General features: G+C 36.4%; 3 protein-coding genes across 3 annotated transcripts; 2 read left to right on the top strand and 1 right to left on the bottom strand.

The window, feature by feature from the left end:
* Positions 1-4,163: 4,163 nt before the first annotated feature.
* LOC128854819 (lipid storage droplets surface-binding protein 1) lies at positions 4,164-10,249 on the top strand. Its single transcript, XM_054089230.1, has 7 exons — positions 4,164-4,329; positions 4,406-4,701; positions 5,062-5,272; positions 5,840-6,027; positions 9,314-9,504; positions 9,596-9,773; positions 9,844-10,249. Exons 1-7 carry the CDS (start codon positions 4,326-4,328, stop codon positions 9,994-9,996), a joined length of 1,221 nt encoding a protein of 406 aa, XP_053945205.1. The 5' UTR covers positions 4,164-4,325; the 3' UTR covers positions 9,997-10,249.
* A 3,206-nt stretch (positions 10,250-13,455) lies between these two features.
* LOC128854820 (SKI2 subunit of superkiller complex protein) lies at positions 13,456-17,770 on the top strand. The gene is made up of 8 exons (XM_054089231.1): positions 13,456-14,642; positions 14,697-15,134; positions 15,189-15,908; positions 15,967-16,149; positions 16,228-16,804; positions 16,868-17,046; positions 17,112-17,243; positions 17,486-17,770. The coding sequence occupies exons 1-8, from the start codon at positions 13,497-13,499 to the stop codon at positions 17,687-17,689; spliced, it is 3,579 nt and encodes a 1,192-aa protein (XP_053945206.1). The 5' UTR covers positions 13,456-13,496; the 3' UTR covers positions 17,690-17,770.
* On the bottom strand, positions 17,756-19,971 carry LOC128854821 (dnaJ homolog subfamily C member 8). Its single transcript, XM_054089232.1, has 3 exons — positions 19,720-19,971; positions 19,107-19,427; positions 17,756-18,422 (listed from the first exon to the last, which is right to left on the bottom strand). The coding sequence occupies exons 1-3, from the start codon at positions 19,780-19,782 to the stop codon at positions 18,048-18,050; spliced, it is 759 nt and encodes a 252-aa protein (XP_053945207.1). The 5' UTR covers positions 19,783-19,971; the 3' UTR covers positions 17,756-18,047.
* Between the last annotated feature and the right edge of the window lie 142 nt (positions 19,972-20,113).

Raw genomic sequence — 20,113 nt, forward strand, 5'->3', positions numbered from 1 at the left:
GCAAGTTTTGCTGCTGCGTCTGCTAAGGTGTTTCCACGTATTCCAATATGGCTAGGGATCCAAAACAACTTTTTTTTCAGGGTTTGATATTTGCGTATCTCAGATTTGAGATATCAATATATCGTTGTTGTTCATATTTTTTATTGAAGTCAAAGTTGATAGTGAGTCACTGCAGATAAGCCATTTTCCTCCGTTTTTTTCTGCTATTTTACAGGCGTTATAGATGGCAGTTGCTTCGGCCGTGAAAACGGATGAATAATATGGTAATAAGGTGGAAGATAGTGTTGCATTTTCGTTAACAATGCTAAAGGCGAGTACATCTTCATTTTTCGAGCCGTCGGTATATAGTGTGGACCAATTATGGTAATTGTTGCGTATGCGTTGAAGGTTTTGCAGAAATACGGACACCGGAGTTATTTCTTTTTTATATTGTGTTAACTGTAGTAGAATGCTGTTCGTGGGTAGTGTCCATGAAGGATTCTTTATTTTGGAGGTGAGATTGGGTTCCAACGGCAAGTCAAGGTGTTTCGCTATCTTTATTAGCCTTTCTATTGCTGGTTTTTTACGTGAATTTCGTTTCAGCCTGTTTTTTACTATCGATTTCAAGGCAGTGTCATCATTTTGTGTTAGTTTGATTGCCGTTCGTCCGGATATATCATTTATTAGCGGAAATCCCGCTTCGGCGAGAATGTTGAGGATGGGAGTGGTGCAAAAAGCGCCTAACGCCAGACGAATCGCAGAATGGTATATATATGAAATTTTTGAAAGATTTGTTTGTGATGTAGCACCGTATAGAGATAATCCATAATCGATTTTCGAGAGAATGGTAGCTCTCACAATATTAAGTAGTGCATTTGTATTAATTTCAAATTTGATGTTGCTTAAATATTTTATTATACAATATTAAGTCTGTTTTGTAGTGATTTGTGCAAATAGTTTGTGTGTATTTTTGTTAAGAAATATACCTAATTAATATTTTAGGTGATGTAACATTTTTTATGTGTGTATCTTCTGTGTTTACGAAAAAGCTTTTGCAAGTATGTCTGTTGCATATATATATGTAAATGATTAGATCTGGCTATGGATATCTTAGATCCGCTGATGTTACACCAGTTTGTTATTTCTACTAAAAGGCTATTGAATTTTGATTGGAACGTCGTTATGTCTGTACTTTGGCATATATACATAAATCATCTGCATATAAGACATGATTGAAATATTTGTTCTCATTGATTACTCGACTGAGTTTGTCAAAGGCAACTAAAAAGAGAGTGACAGATAGGGGGGAACCTTGCGGTAAACTATTTTCCAGAGGGCAACAATCTGTTATAATTTGGTTTGCTTTAACCCGGAATTTTCGATTTAGCATAAAGCTTTTTAATGTAGTTTATTATTTTTGGGCCTAACTTCCAAGCTAAAAGTTGATCCATTATGGAGTGTAAACCAACTCTATCAAATGTCTTTTCCATGTCTATTGATATAAGAGACGTGTGGTTTCTGCTGGAAATACTATTGGTTATGTATTCGTCTAAGCGAAGTAATGCGTTTAATGTGTTGGTTCTGGACTTAAAAGCGGTTTCGTTACTTGACGGAAACTTATTTGTGTGAAGATACCACATACATAAGTCTCCGAGTCTACTTGTGCCAGACTGCACTTCAACCATTTCACCTACCTACCCTACCTACTACAAATTATAATCAGAAAATTTTTTGTTGAACGTCAAAGTCTTTTTAATTCCAGAATAATGATTAAAAACATTCATTGCTCTGAACTCCGCAAGAAATATGCAATTTGCTACGGTTTACAAAAATACCACCACCTCATTCACGTAAAATCAACTAAAATCCTCAAAACTTACTTATGGATGTAAAGCAAAAAAAAAAACAATCAAATCTATCAAAGCCACAAGAGGTTGCCCTCAAGGTGGCGTACTCTCTCCTCTTCTGTGGACTCTAGTTGTAGATGAACTTCTCCACAAACTGAATAACCTAGGATTTCACACTCAGGGTTACGCTGATGACCTAGTAGTTTATGTATTAGGGTGGCATGAGGAAACCATTTCGGATCGCATGCAGCAAGCCCTTACAATAATAAACAAATGGTGCACGGAAAAAGGGCTCTCCATCAACCCATCCAAAACAACACTTGTACCGTTTACTAGGAGAAGGAACGTAAATCTCAAATGTCCAACCCTTAATAGAACAACACTTGAACTCTCGACAGAAGCGAATTATCTTGGCGTTAGTCTTGACAAAACGCTTACGTGGAACTCCCATATTGAGAGAGTTACTTCAAAAGCCACAAGGGCATTCTTTGCCTGTACAAGGCTTTTTGGTAAGACATGGGGACTAAGCCCTAGAATGACCTTCTGGACATTCACCACAGTTGTAAAACCCATAGTCACTTATGCATCCTTAGCATGGTGGCCCAAGGTCAAGCAAAGAAAGGCGGCAAACGAATTAAGCAAACTGCATCGCCTGGTATGTGTTGGTATTACAGGGGCTATGAAAACGTGTCCCACGAATGCATTGGGTGTGCTCCTGAACATACCACCGCTTCCAATTCTAATTGAAAGGGAAGCTCGCTCGAGTGCCTTAAGACTAAAAGGTATATCTGAACTTAAAAGTGCGGATATGAAAGGACATTTAAAGATCTTAGAAGACTTCCTACATAGTCCCATTCTTCATAGGGATGATATACTATCACCCAAACCAATACTCTTCAGGAACTTCCAAGTTATAATCAATGAACGAACAGACTGGAGAACTAACTCTATCACTTTCAAACCTGGCTCCCAGCTATGGTTTACTGATGGGTCCAAATTGGAAAATGGTAGAACAGGGGCAGGAATCAATGGGCCCAAATTCAAAAAATCGATTCCGATGGGATTCTACCCAACAATATTCCAGGCAGAAATACATGCCATTGAAATAAGCGTGAGAGAATGCCTTAGCAGGAAAATGAGAGGTACTCACATCTACATACCTACTTTCAGATAGCCAAGCGGCTCTAAAAGCCCTTCTATCAACAACTATCACCTCTAAATTAGTAAATGATTGCCAAAACCTTCTCAACACTTTAGGATACCTCAACATAGTAACACTATGCTGGATTCCGGGACATGAAGGACATGAGGGAAATGAAATGGCTAATGAATGGCTAAACTGTGCCGGTCAGCGTCAAGCCAAACTATTCCTAAGTCCCAACAAAGGAATATCTGACAAACTTCTCTCACTAAACAGAGTAGATCTGCGTCTTTTAACCGGATACCTTACAGGTCACTGCAGCCTGAGGTACCATCTAAACAATATTGGTCTATCCGAGACCAATGTCTGCCGCTTTTGCGAAATGGACATAGAAAGTTCAGAACATGTGCTTTGTGAATGTCCTGCGTTGGGCAGACAAAGACTTCACCACCTTGGTGGTATCGTAGTATCTCCATGCAATCTTTGGAACAACAAACCCAAAACTGTGCTAAAATTTCTAAAAAGCCTAAAACTCTAGGGTTACAAAATAGGCCTTTCACAATAGATCAGCTCTGGTCGCAGTGCGTAATGGCCTTCTAATAATAATAATAATAAAGCAAAAAAAGGCAAACTTTGAAAGTAAGAATGGGCAATTTGATGTTTTTCAATACCAAGCACCATATACCATTATTCATGCATTAACATAAAAAAAAATAAAAATAATAATTTTGTCGAGCTGTGTTATTAATCAAAAAATGCATTGTGTGCATACGAAGGCGAAGATTTGACTCATGATTTTGTGTTAAATAGTTTATTTTTAGTAAATGAGTTAAGAAAAATAATCAAATGCCGGTTCTCAGCGCAATTCAAAGTGTACTTTGAGTTTATGTCGTACAAGCGTCCTCTGCAGATACACAGAGTATGAATGTATGTGGGTATGTAGTAAATTGTCTTCATGTGATTATTTACTATCGTATATAACAAAAGTATACCCACACAAACATGCCTACTCGTATGTGATGTGAGTGTGTACATGATCAGCCTATAAGTTGTGCCTTGCGCCGCTGTGTTATCAGCTTTGCGATGTAGACGCCGTTGTCAGGCATTAAAGGTCAATTCTTCAAAGATTACTGCATAGTTTCACTGCTCCAAAGCTGAGCTGTGATTGGAAATATTTGTTCATATAAAATATCAGCAAACTTCAAGCACAACACCAAACAGTCGACTTTTAGCCTTCGCAAAGAAAGATACAGTTTCATTTTTGAGCTATCGTGGAAAAATGCGCGTTTAAAATTCAATTTGTTTGAAATTTTTTCATTTATACCAACAACAGACAACAATACACAAAAAATTGTAAAATGGGTTAGTGTTGAATAAATGAAAAGAAAATCAAAAACATCTTAAACTAATTTCTTATCGATATCGATTTTTTCCAAAGCTAATGCACCAGGTAGCAAACTACATCTCGAATCCCTCGACAGAATCGTGAGTATCCCATTGGTAGAGACGAGTTTTAAACGCATCGAGAATATATACGGTAAAGTCAAAAACAATAACCGTATCTTTAATTGGTACTTTGAAACCGCCGAGTCGACCATCTTCGCCGCCTATGAATCAGTGCAGCCTGCAGTCAAACTCTTCGAAGCGCCTTTAAAGCATCTAGATGGCGTTATGTGCAAAAGTTTGGACTTGTTGGAGCAGCGCATACCATTAGTCTATCTGCCACCTGAAATGGTAAATATACAATTGACTCTAGAGAGGGGTACCTCGTAAATTTTATGAGTTCTATTTAACCAACGCAATCATATTGCTCTGAACATCGTGCTAGACTTACAATACTAATGGACTAAGAATTCTGAAATTTTCTGAACTTTTTTAAAGAAAATAATTAAAGTTATTTAATTGAGGGAGTTATAGCACTTTTACTGGAAAAATGCTGACAGTTTTGTTGTTTTACCACCTATTTTCATGATTTTTGAATATTTAGAAATGCCGACGCTTGTGTCAAAGTTTCAGGCCAATCAGAGCAAAATTGAGGGAGTTATAGCACTTTTACTGAAAGAATTTTGACAATTTAAAACCTTTGCCCCACAGATGTATTGGAATACAAAGGAGTACATGTCCGATCATCTGGTGCGGCCGGTGCTTAAACGGGCCGACTCCGTCAAACATATCGGCAACACTGTGTTGGAGAGCCCACTGACCACCTACGCAGCACAACGACTGGATGAAGCCTTTACGGTGGGCGACAAATTCGTGGATAAATACTTGGTGCCGATACCAGGTGATCAAGATCAAGTGGATGGTGAGTTATTCAAAGGCTTTATTTTTACGAAAGAACAAGAGTAACTAAATAAATGATGCAGCGATACAACAAAGTGATTACAAAAACAAAAGCGCTTCTCCTGCTGCAGAAGATAACAAAGTCACAAAAACATTGAATAATGCAAAATTAGCACTTATGATTGTTTTTAAAAAAATCATTATAAGATTTCCAAATGTCGAGGTTATCATGCTTGGTATTATATTATTAAGTTTGTAGATGTAATTCATTTTATTAATTTCATTTCGTGCGCTTTCTGCTGTCACTTGTTTCAAAAAGAATTATGTCTGTAGATTGATAAGCTTCTTAAACCTGATTTGAGCAGATGTAGTGAGGCGAATCCAAAAATTTTTAGTGAAATTTAAGCTTTCGCAGTAAATAATATACAAATATGAGCTTGATGTATAGAACGTGATATCGACTTGGAGAGTTACTCTCTCTCTCTCTCTCTTTCGATTTTTTTTTTTATATTTGTATGTAATAGCAAGTAATTTTCACAATACTATACTTACTAACTAAATTAATATCACATATTTTTATGTTTTGTAGCTGTAATTGATGATGACAACAATGCTGGCGCTGCGAATGAGAAGGGCGCCATCAAGGCGATTCATCACGGTCAACGTTTCTCACGCAAGCTCAAACGCCGTCTAACTCAACGCACACTAGCCGAGGCACGAGCATTGAAAAAACAAAGCAAGGAAGCAATTAACATACTTATCTATGCAGCAGAATTGGTTAGTATAAAACAATCTGTAATTTTTTATAATTTATATATACTTTCCCTTTGAATTCGTTTTTCCACCTTTAAAAGTAAGCTTTGCCTGTAAACGCGAAAGAGAAAAGAGAGAAATATGCAGATCCAATTAGTCCAATTTTCTAGATAACCTATGCTCGAAAGTACCGGCTATTTAGCATGAAACTCTCTTTTTGAATACTATATCTCTCCTCTCTGCAAAGAACGGATAATAGCAGTAACCTTCTTCGCATTAGAGTTGTATTTTTATTGCGTCTTAGAAATATAAAATTTAAGCATACGCCAATAGAATGCATTTAATCATTCAACATTATCTATATCTTACTGCTACAACAACAACAACGACAAGGGGACAGATACCTGTAAACGGCCATATTTTCCGTGATTTTCATTAAAACTATTTAAAATGAAGAAGACAATATATATTTTTTCAAAATTGGCATACAGTTTATTTATACATTGAAATAATATAAATTTTTTTTTTTTTAATCACTTAAATGCAGAATAAAATGCTTAAAAAAATTAATTTTGGGGCGAATTTCCCTACTATTTTTGGTTCGAAAAAATTATTTTTTCGAAAAAATGGCGAAAACTTATATTCACATAGAAAGTAATATCATAAGAAAGATGGGTGCGAAATTTCAGGGAGACCGGTCAATAACTTTTCGAGTTATCGTGTACGCCAATTTGAAAAATATAATATAGTTTTGAGAAAAACGCGTCTAAAGTTTGAATACAACGTAACTATACCTCTTCTAGCGCTCGAACGCAAAGAATAGAGTCGTCACGGTTGACACGGTTTTTTGACATATTCTTAAAGGATTATATTAACATTTTATGAAACAAAAAAATTTGTTTTTGAAATTTTACAGGTATCTGTCCCCTTAAGAGGTTTCCAAGTAAACAAAAGAGGTTAGCCAGGCAAAAAGCCCCCCAGTATTAGACTACCCACCTCATTCAACAAATCTTGCATCGTGGGCCTCTTATTGGTTTTCTAAGGAAAACATTATGTATTAAAAGGAATATGCTTGAGTCTGTTAATTACTTTGATCACAAGGCCACTGTCTCGACATCCTCAGTGATTGATTGTACCTCATTTCGACTATTGCAGAAGCTGCAACAATTATGTCTGTCAAACATTTTCTTCGTCACTATCCAGCGTGACACACAGGTTTAGATGCTTTGGTATATTATTCTTGAATGATACTGATGACTTTAGAGATATAAGTTTCAGGCAGACCAATAGGTTTCAACTTAATACAAAATGATTTAAAGAGGAGTAGCAGGTAAACTTCTACTGTGGTATGCAATAGATCGACAACGATTTAAGTGAGTTGGCTTAAAGACCGACTACCACTTTCAAGAGGCAAGATAAATTCTGCTTTAGACTTCACGGCTAGCATTTTTAATATATGTGACAAAATTAAAATCATAACTGTCAAGGGTAGCAGCAAGTGGACAGAGTGCATATTTTATGGCAGGAGATAATGCGAGGTAACAGTATTCACTTCAATCCATGATGCCAATAGCTCTTGTTCAAAGTCATTTTACACAACTTTAATAGCGTTACGTTTTTGTTCAATAAAACGTCTCTCTACAATTCCTCTGAGTTCGATCATTGGACTGCTAAATAAAAGTTACCATGGTAACACAACTTGCTTGCTTTCTTTAAATTCAGTACTTAATCACTCTACTTTACGTTTACACATTTACACGCTTTTTACGACCGATTACTTTGTGCGCATGTACCTCTGCATATAAGCACGTGCTTACAACTGTCGTTATTTCTAGATGTGACAACTGGTATTTTCTGCCAACTTTTGTCTTGCTATCTGGCATTCATATTTTTGTTTTTATATTTCTTTCGTTTGGTTTCGCGAATGTTCAGAATTCGCCACGATAGTTTTGGCGGAGTCTACATTCAGACATCGCGGCATATGTTAATTTTTTCACAAGGAGGTCCTGTCCTGGTCTTCGAACATTCTACAAAATACTGAACTTTCGATTCCAATATTTAGTGGTATTTCCCATTGAATATCTCAAGTTCTTCGCACTAACGTACTTCGGCCTCTTCTTTCTTCGAATAATGGGTATATACAATAGTATCTCCCTTTCTGAACTACCGGTAGGGCTCACATATTGCACTCGATCGCAGTAGCCTGGCATTACTCAATAATCTATAAAAAAAATGTTATATGTATATTAACAAACATTATAAAAGCGAACCCATTCATGAATGGAGTGGTCAGATAAAAACATTACGAAAAGGTGTTTAAACCCATAACAGAGGTGCGAGATATCGAATTGATTATGGCTTTATTTTGAAGTTACATTTATGCTATTATGCATGGAATAGCACATCATTCAAATTGCCCCCACGGCTTCACTAACAGGCTTCAAACTATGAAGTTATCTATGGAGCGTTGTAGGTACAGCTTATTTTTCCGTCATATGAGATATTCGCAGCTCGAATGTTAGCTTCGAGATCGTCCAGAGTGTTTGGGTTTTAAACTAGATTATGGGTTTGACTTAGCCCCAGAGACAACAATCGAGAAGTCTCAAGTCTCATGATCACGGCGGCTACATGATGAACACTCGCTATGGGATAACCTAGTCGCAAATTTCTCCTTCACAACTTCAAGGTTGTTAATTTCGCTCTGTACTGTAAACTATTAATGATAACGGTGTCATCTTCCTCATTTCAAAAGAAATAAGATCCAATGATGCGATAAATAGCACTAAACGGTAAACTTTTATCTATGTATTAATACGAGCACTTGTGGATTGCATTCACTTCAATAAAGGCAATTTTGCTTATTAGCATAGCCGCTGAACCAAAATCCGGATCTGCGTACTAGAACTGATCACTTGTAAATAAAAATTTTACGATTGGGCTTAATAAACTGAACGTTGAACATTTTTGTGTTTTTAGTTTTTTTTTTTTCAATTTCGAGTGGGATCGAATTGTTTATATTCATTCCGACGATTAATGCTGAACCAACACTTTCGAAGCCAAACACACATGCATTACCCCACTTGATTCCGAGTACATTTTTCAGAATCGAATTGTGGAACCTGTTCATATCTTGGTTTTATAAAAATTATACAATATTTTAATATACATACATACATTTGTATGGTTACAAGTTTAATACATAGCGGGGACCACTAACTACTATATGTATTGTATATACATACATATATATATTTTTAATTATAACATACATCTAACCGAATTTTCATTTATTTTTGCTTTTTGCTTTAAGATTGCAACTGACCCGAAAATGGCTCTACAAAAAGCCAAAGATCTGTGGGACTATCTCAGTGAAGATGAGCCAGAGAACCAGGCACGACCAATCAGTTTGGAACAACTGATTGTCCTCTTGACACGTGAGTCGGCGCGACGCCTCGTGCATCTGGTGAATTTTAGCGCACATATCGCTGCAAACATACCAAAGTATTAATTTGTTTTGACTCAAGAAAAAATATCAACACTTTTATCAAGCGCTTAAACTTTATGCCACACTCTCTTTATTGGCAATTTTCAGAACAGTCTCTCACACCACCACCGAGGTCGTTCATCACATAATCTACTTTAATAATCGCATTATTAGCATTACAAAATTGGATAAAGTTAAGAATATGTCCAAAGAAGAAGCTGAATCTCTAATTAAGCGCGCCTTAGCGTTTTATGGAAGCCTTCAAATCATCAGTAACGCCTATTTGGTAATAGATACTAGTTTCTTAAAACGAGTTTTGGTTTTTCAAATATTTGTTTCAATTCTTCATTTTCCAGGAACGTTTGGCTACTTTTCTCTCGGGCCGCATAGAGGCGGAAAAGGTTACTGTCACCGCCGTCTCGTCTAGATCATCATCATCCAGCGCAAGACGACGAATCGAACCGCAGGACAATAATGTTCCTGCTCCACATATAAATGGCGTCTACTGAGAAATAGAATTTTTTATTGCTGTCGCATTTTTATTTCTAATCATCGAGTTTTATTTTTGCTTTCATATTCGTACTAATACTTAAGAAGGAAAAAAGAGAAGGCACTATTTAGTATTGTCCAAAACGTTCAAAGTCAGAGGGAAATTACCTACTTATCGGCACTACCTTTTCCACTATATTGTTACAGCTCTTCTTTCCCTTACAATTTTCATAACTTTTTAAATATACTGACTACACTAATATCTTTTAAGAAGGCGAGAATTTTTCATTGATGTAACTGAGATCGATACAGCACGTCCGAAGCCTATTAAGGTTGCAACCAACGGGTAAACTCTCGTCATCCAACTAAGAAAAAAGGGCCCCGTACTCATCAATTTATGTAGGTGTTTAGGATATGCACCAAAAATTTAAAATATCTGTTTTTCAAATGGGCGTGAATTGGGAACAGATACATTTTTGAATGTAACTTACTATTACATGGCCAAATTCCTTTGACCTGGCCAGTTTCACAGCAGAGTATTCTATCAACTTAATCTGCCAAGACCTTGCTAACAGTTTCTGACTCTACCTCTGGAGGATATTCCTCTTAAGAGTCCAGATTATTCCTGGATTATCTGCATAATATTCATCGTTAAAGACGTCCGACAAAAAAAGTTTAACCGATGTCAAACCGCAGCTTTAAGCCGAGCAATTAATATCGCCAAAAACTAACATGAAATTAGTATACAAAAGAACGATTATCCGTTACCAGTGACATAAAGTAAGTCAAACGGGCTCTGACTTTTAGACTGAACATGCATCAACTCGGACCGCGAAGAACCCAAAAATACTCATTCTATATATTTTATATAAAATTCAATGCTTCCGACTTATAAGAACACGGTTTTCGAGGCCCCACTTAGATAGGAAAGTACCCATACTTATTACAGAAATCGAGCCGTGTTTAATTCATGCATTATTGATTTAAAATAAGAAAAATGCCCAAGTCGGATAATAATTCATCCCATTTAAATTTGAAAGGGAAATTCTTTAAGCTCAGCTTACACCAACCACTGAACACAGGCAATCATTGACACAAGTCGAACGATGGTGAGAATTCATTAAATGGGGCTCTCATTAGATTCATCGTGTCAGCTGATATGGGCGTACGTTTACATTGGGAATTGTGAGCACCATAATAGCTTGAGAGATAGGGATATTCAAAAAAGGTCGGGGTTTCAAAAAACCGCTTTTTTAAATTTGGTTACACAAGTTTATCGATCTTTTTTTTAATATCGGTGTTAATAGATGTTTTAGTCTTAAACCGAAAACCGAAAATTCAATTTTTACATTTCACATCATTATTTAAACTTCTTTAATGTCCCACGAATAATTCAATAAATCAACTACATTATGATATTATAACATTATTACTTTGTGCACTATCGTGTTAAATTTTTTTAATTTCATGGTGTCTCAAGAATTTGAAAGGACCTGCTCAATTTTTTCGGTAATTTGTAGCTACAATGTCGATTGTGCATATGGTCTTTCAAGACAAAGGCGAATTGAGTACTGAAGGTGGCGCCATTAAGCAACAGTTACTTTACTCTGACGTCAGCTCCCTTCGCAATACAAAACAAACGAACTACAAAAGCAGGGAAATTACATGTTCGTGAAATTCACTGAATGGCCTGGTAATATTGTGTATTGTGAGATTAAAACTATACAAACGAGGTACAGCGTATTAAATTGTTAAAGCATAAATGAATACAAAGCCTCCAAATGCAGTTCGTTTGTGTTTTTATGCGGAAGACGCCGTGCCCAGAATGTATGTGCGTGTGCAAGAACGATAGAGAAACAGATTGTGCCTTCCGAATTCGCCGTGTCGTAAGAGTTCATGAATAAACAAGCAAACGAAAGGGGAATTACTTGTTTATGAAGAAGAAGAGTAGGCGAAAGCAATGGAAACAACCAAACACAAGATTTTACGAATACACGTATACTTTCTTGCCACGGCGTCTTCCGCATAAAAATGCAAACAAACTGTATTTGGAGGATTTATTTTAATTCGCGCTCTCACAATTTAGCACACAACACTTCATTTGAATTACTTTGATTAGTTTAAATCTCACAAATCACAATACTACCAAGCCATTCACTAAATTTTCACAAACATGTAATTTCTACTACTTTTGTTTGTTTTGTTCGATTATTTTGTATAGCAAACTGAGCTGACATTAGACTTGCCAAAATCGCGAAAAATAAAGTAACTGCTTTTTAATGGCGCCACCTGAGATATTCTATTCGCCTTGTGGTCAGATGCTGTAATAACAATTAGATGATTCGTAAAAGGAAAAAGGAAACAGAAATGTTCGCTTTATTGAATAATGCATTTATGATTGCTGATGTTAACTAGCTGTAAAAACATATTGCGAATTTTTTATTAATAGTAGAATGGATATAAGAAGCTTAAGGGGTTAGGCCACTCTAGGATTTTCAAAATATCGAAATTTTTTTTTTTTGCTTAAAAGATGCTTTAAACTCTTTAGAATATAAAACAAAAAGTCCTATGCGTGAAAAAAATGTTTATCTCTAATATTTCGCACTTTTGCGCGAGCGCCTCTGAAGTCTCTGACATGACTATTTCAAATTTAAACCGTGTTTATCTCAAAACGTGATTTTTCAAAACTGCACGCAGCATAACACAAACAATTTTTAATATTTTCACTTGTAATTGTACAAGGATCTTTAGAACATTATTCCGCACTGAAATACGCACGGATTTTTTTATTAATTAATTACAAAAATTTTTATAAACAATTAACGGTTCCATTTTAGATGAAAAATTCTACTTTTGACTTCAAACATCTGCAAAATACACAAATTTCAATATTTCTAAAATCCCGTATGTATTTCTACAGCTATACTCACGTCGATTGAGAAGAATTTTTTTAATTTGGTTTAGGTGGACATTTACGTCAGTTGTACTGCGTGCCGTGAAGTGCCTTTTTCGCAGGGCGCGTTCAGAGATTCACTCCAAAGGCGTCATTTTGTAATATTTTTCAATAAAAATATTTGTAATTACACTTAAATACATGCTTAATAATATACTTAAAAAGTTTTTTCCTAGCACCTTTCTTTCAATGTAAAAAAAATCCTTAAAAACTGCTTTTTTTACAGTAGCTAGAGTGGCGTAACCCCTTAATTAAATATCTGAATATGTATATTAGTTTAAAATTGTAGCAATGCATGAATACACATTAAGGCCAAAAGCTAAACAATCTATTACGAACATATGTAAAAATTACTATAACGAAAATAATTATAGAGTTCGAAATACAATACCTAATGATTTTATTTGGTGATTATTGGCTTTGTTTTTAATGTATCCGATTTTATTTCCATTTAAAATGGCATATGAGTTTTGTCGCCAGTGATACGAAATTTTATCGAACAGTGTAAGCGCTCTCTGTGCTTTAACATGACATTCGTAAATAATTCATTTAAGCTCAAACTCAAAAATGGATGAAAATATACAAAAATTGCAAAATTATATTATAAGTCCGGAATTGCCAATACATAATCCCTTGCCGGAAATAATACCGCGACAATGTGATACAACTCGTCTGATGCATTTACCGAAAGGTGCTACCAGCACCAAACTGGTGCCACGTCGTGACTTTATCACAGGCGAGATCATTGAGTTTGTTGAGGTTGATTTAGTAGATGTGGGAGCGAATGCATGCAATTCTACCTCAATGCGACGAGAACCCGGACTGCTTATGGAAGCAACTCGAGGTTCCGCTATGAACTTTCCTTTCTGGCCGGGTGGATTCGACGAGCCTCCACGAGAAATCATGAAACCGAACATTGACTTGGATTTAGGCACAGAGTTGCTGACAGTGCCACCAGGATTTCAAAAAGGCTATAATTTTGAGGATAGCATGTTGAAAGTGATTTCGGGAGGTACAGTGTTAGGAGGGAGTAATAATGTCAACCTATTAAAAAACCTGGAAAAAGATCTTGATGTTCAGGAATGGCTCAAACTGGCAGAACAACCAACGGAAGCGGATTCTGTAACTGATTTTAATAACTCAGGCGAATTTAAAGATGTTGAAGAGCAGATTATGAGCGCAGACCTGAAACCCGTACTTGAAATATCGAATACAAATACTAAATCGGCATTTAGCAGCGAATGGGCTGAAATGGTAGATATTTCACAGCCTATTACGAACTTCAAAGATAAGATTCCGTGTCCCGCCATGACCTACCCATTTGAGTTGGATGTATTTCAGAAGCAGGCTATTATTAAATTAGAAGAGCGACAATATGTCTTTGTTGCAGCGCATACATCTGCCGGTAAAACAGTAGTGGCAGAGTATGCAATAGCCTTGTCACAACGGGACCTAACGCGCACAATATACACTTCACCTATTAAAGCGCTGTCAAATCAAAAATATCGAGACTTTAAGAAAACTTTTAAAGACGTTGGACTAATAACCGGTGATTTACAAATTGATCCCACTGCTTCGTGCCTTATTATGACCACGGAGATTCTACGGTCAATGCTTTATTGCGGTAGTGAAATAACACGAGACCTCGAATACGTAATTTTTGACGAAGTACACTATATAAACAATCCTGAGCGCGGTCATGTGTGGGAAGAGGTGATAATACATAATTTTGTTTTATATATTTACCATATGCAATTTTTTTTATAGGTAATAATATTACTCCCAGACCATGTAAATATAATCATGTTGAGCGCTACTGTGCCGAACACGTTAGAATTGGCCGACTGGGTTGGCAGCACCAAAAAAAGAAAAGTCTATGTGATAAGCACACTTAAACGTCCAGTCCCACTTATGCATTACCTTTACACCGGCTGTGGTGGAAAAAGTAAAGACGACATATATTTACTAGTAGACGCTGATGGTAACTATCTGCAGAAAAATTACGAGCGGGCGGTAGAGCGCAAAAAAGAAATGCAATCCAAATCAAAGGGTGGTCAGAGTGGTGGTCCGCCAGCAAAAAATTTCGTAAGCGCTAAGCAAGATCAAAACATGTGGATTGGGCTGATAGACTTTCTGAAACGCAATCAAAAAATGCCCGTCGTCGCATTTACATTATCACGCAATCGCTGTGACATTAATTTACAGGTAAAATTTGTTTAGATACCTTAACTATTTTGATCTGTCTATATTTAATTTCAGGCTTTGCAATCAGTTGACTTAAATACTGCCCGCGAAAAAGGTTCTGTTCAAAAATTCTTTCAGCAATGCTTACAAAAGCTTAAACCGCCAGACCGTCAATTACCACAAGTTCTTACAATGAAAGACTCACTTGAGCGCGGAATCGGCGTTCACCACAGTGGGATACTTCCCATACTAAAGGAGATTGTGGAGATGCTCTTTCAATCCGGTTTGGTTAAACTACTCTTCGCGACGGAAACTTTTGCAATGGGTGTCAATATGCCTGCTCGTACAGTTATATTTGATTCGCACCGCAAATATGATGGAATTGAGGTGCGAAATCTGAAGCCAGGCGAATATATCCAAATGGCCGGACGTGCCGGTCGTCGAGGACATGATGAAAACGGCACTGTGATATTATTGTGCAAAGCACAGGTGCCGCCTTCGATGGATCTGCGCTCAATGATACTAGGCCAACCAGAAAAGTTACAATCGCAATTTATATTGCGTTATGCCGTCATATTAACTTGCCTGCGCATTGAAAGCATTAAAGTAGAGGACATAATTCAGTTCAGTTTCAAAGAGTTTAATCAAAAGCTTCAAATACCAGCGCAGAAGAAACAACTGGAAGTGGCGCAAGACAAGTTTTCCCAACTACCCGAACTGGGTGAACACCTACAGCCACTATGTCGATTCTACGAACTCGCTCAGGAATATCTCACTGAGCGGCAACGTCTCATGGCATGTTTGTGGAAATATTTTCTTTTATAGTTTTAATACTTTTTCTCTTGTTTCATAGAAATTTTTGTTATCGCAACCTAAAATAGCGAAAGAATTGAAAGTTGGTAGGGTGCTTGTGGTTACACAAGGCAGACACTACAACAAGTTGGGTATAATACTTTCTATAAAATCTACTCCAGGAAAAGATACAATATACAGATTATTAGTATTGCAACATCAGTTTAAAGCAATTGACCAGAAGGTATTATAATACCGTTATAATTAAACATTCCTAACTATTACTCGTACTGCTTTTTTTTCCTCTTACTCCATTTAAAAGGATAACTTTCATCGCAGTGAAATGTACTACAAAATAGTGTCATTAACTCCACAGCACAAGTTCTTCCAGCCCGAGGGTATCGGTGGCCATGACGTAATCGATGTAAAAGCCGTCGATATAGTTGAGATTACGAAAAGCACCATAAAAGTTGATGGCGATGTAATAATTCGCAATTGGGAGCAACGTCAAATCGAACGTTTCAGGGATACCCCACCAGGTGCAACTGTGGTGAAGGCAGTAAGTGAGTTACAACAACTCAACCAAAATTACATAGACAAACCGGAAACGTTGAAATTCATGAACATCTCAAAAGAGATTAATTTAAGTCAGGAGAATGAATTAGCGCAAATTCGCTACACGGAGCATTTGTGGAAGCAGCTTCTCGCAGTATTGCCTCATACGAACATTGCTGGTTATGAACAAGAATTCGCCACTGTTTATGAGCGCAAAGTGTTGGAACGGCGTATAGAGGAGTTGAAGTTTAAAAATTCGACTAAAAATCTCTCACTTTATCCGGATTACTGCAATAAATTGAAGGTGTTGCGTGCTCTTAAGTACATCGATGATTTGGACGAGGGTAAATAGTATTATGGAAATATGGAATTTCTTTACTTCAAAACCAGTTGCATTTTTATCTCAGTTACCTTAAAAGGCAAAGTTGCTTGTGAAATGGGGCAGAACGAGCTATTAATAACCGAATTAATACTGTGTAATATGTTCAATGATCTCCAACCCGCGGAAATTGCGGCTCTGCTTTCTGGTCTAGTATTTCAAGGAAAAATCCAAGGAGAACCGGTGATTCCGGAGAAGTTGAAAAAAGTATGAAATTTTCATTGATTTAACTCATTCCATATTTTGTAAGGAAATAAAATTAATTTTTGCAGTGTGTTAAGGAATTCGAGGATATCAACGATACAATTTTAGCCGAAGAACTGCGCCATCAAACAATAGTAGAATCAGATAATCGCCTCAACTTTGGATTACTTGAAGTTGTGTACGAATGGGCCCGAAATAAGGTATACCTCTGAAAGTTGTTTATGTCCGAAGAAATTCAACATCCATTCATATTATATTATTTTATTTATTTCAACATTCTTTGGTTTTGGTCGTCCGCTGTAATAATTTGGAGAAAACAACGAAGATCGTTGTCGTTAATTTCTTCTGTTACTACAGCATCCAATGTAGTTAGCAAATAAGTAAAATTTAAATGTTTAGAAATTTGAAAAAAGTTTACTTTCTACCTTTCAATGTCGGTTAGCCATTTGCTGAAATAATGAAATTAACTGAAGTGCAAGAAGGTATAATCGTGCGTTGCATACAACAATTGGATGAAACTCTACGTGACGTTAAAACAGCTGCCATTCGTATTGGCAATCCAACATTGCAGAGCAAAATGGAAGAAGCATCAACCGCCATTAAACGAGACATAGTCTTCACCGCAAGTTTGTACACCGCATTATGATTTGCTAAAGCAATTGAACTTCCTGAAAAAATAAAAATTTTACGAAATAAAGTTTTATACATACAATTTTGTTTTAATTAATATACGGTCTGCTTTATTTTACAAAATGGTTTTATTACAAAATGTAATAAACGTCAGTTTTATATTGTTGGTTTTTTAAAATATATGTGCGCCAACTAAACGACAACTTCAACGGGCGTTCAATACATACATATGTATTTTACGAATAAAGGCTTGTTCACGTACACAATTTACATAATTTAACCTTTTTAACGCTTACGTATTATGCTTTATGAACTAAATTTGAGTTGTAAAAGTAATGTTAAAAACGTAGTATCCGTAGATTGTACATATACATTTATCGCGACTCCGGTTTAAACTTGGGTGGAACAACCATGCCGTGCATGCGTTTCTGCTTTTTAGATTTTTTTGATTTACTGGCACCAGATTGAAAATCATGCCAACTATTTACACGGTTCTGACGCGACTCTTCAAAATTCTTTTGCCACTCTAAATCGGCCTTACGTTTCTCTTCCTCCTCTATTTCTGCCTCTCGTTTACGTTTACGCTCCTCTTGATCTCGCTGATCCAACTGTTGTCGACGACGTTCCATATCGGCAAACAATTTCATCACCATCACATACACGGCGTGTTTGTACTTTGCTGGATCATCTTCAGGGATGCTTTCAAAGCCTTTGCTTTCCTTGCGCAGTTTCTTCCGTTTTTCTGCAATCTGGAAATGGTAACAATATTTATTATTATTATTTATTAGAATAATATAAAATATTACACTAACTTAAAAAAAGAGCACACTAGCTGCTTGGACCTTCGGTGCTTGGTAATTATGAGATTATGTTTAAGTTTTAAGGTATAGGATATATGACAATTTTACGAGCTTTCAATTAGGCCGATTGCCTTAATAAAGTTATATATTTTAATGACATTCTCTGTTGAGGTATTTTTCACACGTTCGGTGCAGTTTTTGGAACCAAAGATAGGTACACGTTTAGTATTTAAATTTGCAGAGATGTCTATTATGTGTATAAGGTTAAGTTGATCGTTAAAGAAAGGACATGTGGGAGGAGACGTGGATAGAAGGTGTTCATGGGTTAGCCTGGAGTGACCGATCCTTAAACGCACGAATAAAGAAATTTGATTCCTTGATAATGTGGTTGCATATATTGCTTTTTCACAATCTGGGTTAAAAGCTTTATACGGGTGCCTGAATTGCGCCCACGATACATATTTTTGTCGAAAGAGATATCTGTTTATGTAAGCTTGAAGGTCTTTAGAGACAATGCATGTATTTGGCCGCTGGATCTGCCGATTCATTTCCCAGAAGCCTTTGTGACTTGGTATCCAGACGATTCGTATTTTGTTTGTATTTTTTATTACAATATCATACATTTACACTTACCATATGGTCGGTTCTTTCCTTCGCCTCCTCATAAACGTCCAAACACTTTTTACGTGTTACATCATTTTCCAGCGCCTTCCATGCCCGGTTAATAATGTCAAAAGCAGTCTGCGCTCGTTCCTTATCGTCCTGATTCTTATCCGGATGCACCAATATGGAGAGAGTGCGATAACGCTTCTTTATTTCTTCAACAGTGGCCTCAGGCTCTATCTGTAGTACCTCGAATGGATTAAGATTGAAGTATGTGGAACCTGGACGAAGTAAACGATCAATTTGTTGAGAAGAGGTTAGAACAGAATCGCGTTTTTCAATTTCTTTAACCTGCGGAAATGTCCAAAATATGATTAATTTCAGGTGAATTGAAGTTGACAAAATATTTGTAAAGCTATAAACGCGCTCCGCTTCTGTTGTTCAGTACTGTGCGGCAATCAAACAATTTTTGTATTGTACATGCATACATATGTACCTACAATAAATATTTTATAATGTACACCGAAAAAGTGAACAATGAACATCCCTGTTTATTACCAAATTTTTTTCAGCAACGACAAGTATTATACCCGCGCACTTTTTCATAAAATTTCTATTTGGCCATTTCCGAACAAATACTTACCTCCGTATAGAAAGAGTCAAATGAAGTATCCTTCGATGTTGTAGGACGATCGTTAAAAGACATTTTCCAGTTCAACTGATAGTACTTCCAAAACACTATTGTACCATTTACAATATGCCGGATTATGGATATTGTTATTTCAACTATTTGTGGGAAATAAATTTATCTCAAATTTTTTAGAGTATCTAATTCTTCTATTTATCCACAATCTCCCTCCGTACGTCGTTCCTGGTACGTCTAAACAAAAATTCAGAGAAAAAAATTCACCACAGGCTGAACCAAATGTTGAAAATTCGGTACAGGTTGTATATGTGTATTTCTGAATTGCAATCAGCAATAAAATAATTTGAAGTTTCAAAACATGTTTTATCATTAGCAAAATAGCTTTTATATC

Source organism: Anastrepha ludens, chromosome 2, assembly GCF_028408465.1.
Source record: "Anastrepha ludens isolate Willacy chromosome 2, idAnaLude1.1, whole genome shotgun sequence".
Classification (NCBI taxonomy): Eukaryota; Metazoa; Arthropoda; class Insecta; order Diptera; family Tephritidae; genus Anastrepha; species Anastrepha ludens.

What these genes read in the sequence shown, in the direction of transcription:
- LOC128854820 (XM_054089231.1), top strand. Translation starts at nt 13,497, where the DNA reads ATGGATGAAAATATACAAAAATTGCAAAATTATATTATAAGTCCGGAA. An exon ending in TTAAAGCAATTGACCAGAAG is followed by an intron (nt 16,150 to 16,227) that starts GTATTATAATAC and finishes TCCATTTAAAAG; the next exon opens with GATAACTTTCATCGCAGTGA. An exon ending in TTCCGGAGAAGTTGAAAAAA is followed by an intron (nt 17,047 to 17,111) that starts GTATGAAATTTT and finishes TAATTTTTGCAG; the next exon opens with TGTGTTAAGGAATTCGAGGA.
- LOC128854821 (XM_054089232.1), bottom strand. Translation starts at nt 19,782, where the DNA reads ATGTCTTTTAACGATCGTCCTACAACATCGAAGGATACTTCATTTGAC. An exon ending in TTGACTCTTTCTATACGGAG is followed by an intron (nt 19,428 to 19,719) that starts GTAAGTATTTGT and finishes ACATTTCCGCAG; the next exon opens with GTTAAAGAAATTGAAAAACG. An exon ending in AGGAAAGAACCGACCATATG is followed by an intron (nt 18,423 to 19,106) that starts GTAAGTGTAAAT and finishes TACCATTTCCAG; the next exon opens with ATTGCAGAAAAACGGAAGAA.
- LOC128854819 (XM_054089230.1), top strand. An exon ending in TCTATCTGCCACCTGAAATG is followed by an intron (nt 4,702 to 5,061) that starts GTAAATATACAA and finishes TTTGCCCCACAG; the next exon opens with ATGTATTGGAATACAAAGGA. An exon ending in TTATCTATGCAGCAGAATTG is followed by an intron (nt 6,028 to 9,313) that starts GTTAGTATAAAA and finishes TTTTGCTTTAAG; the next exon opens with ATTGCAACTGACCCGAAAAT.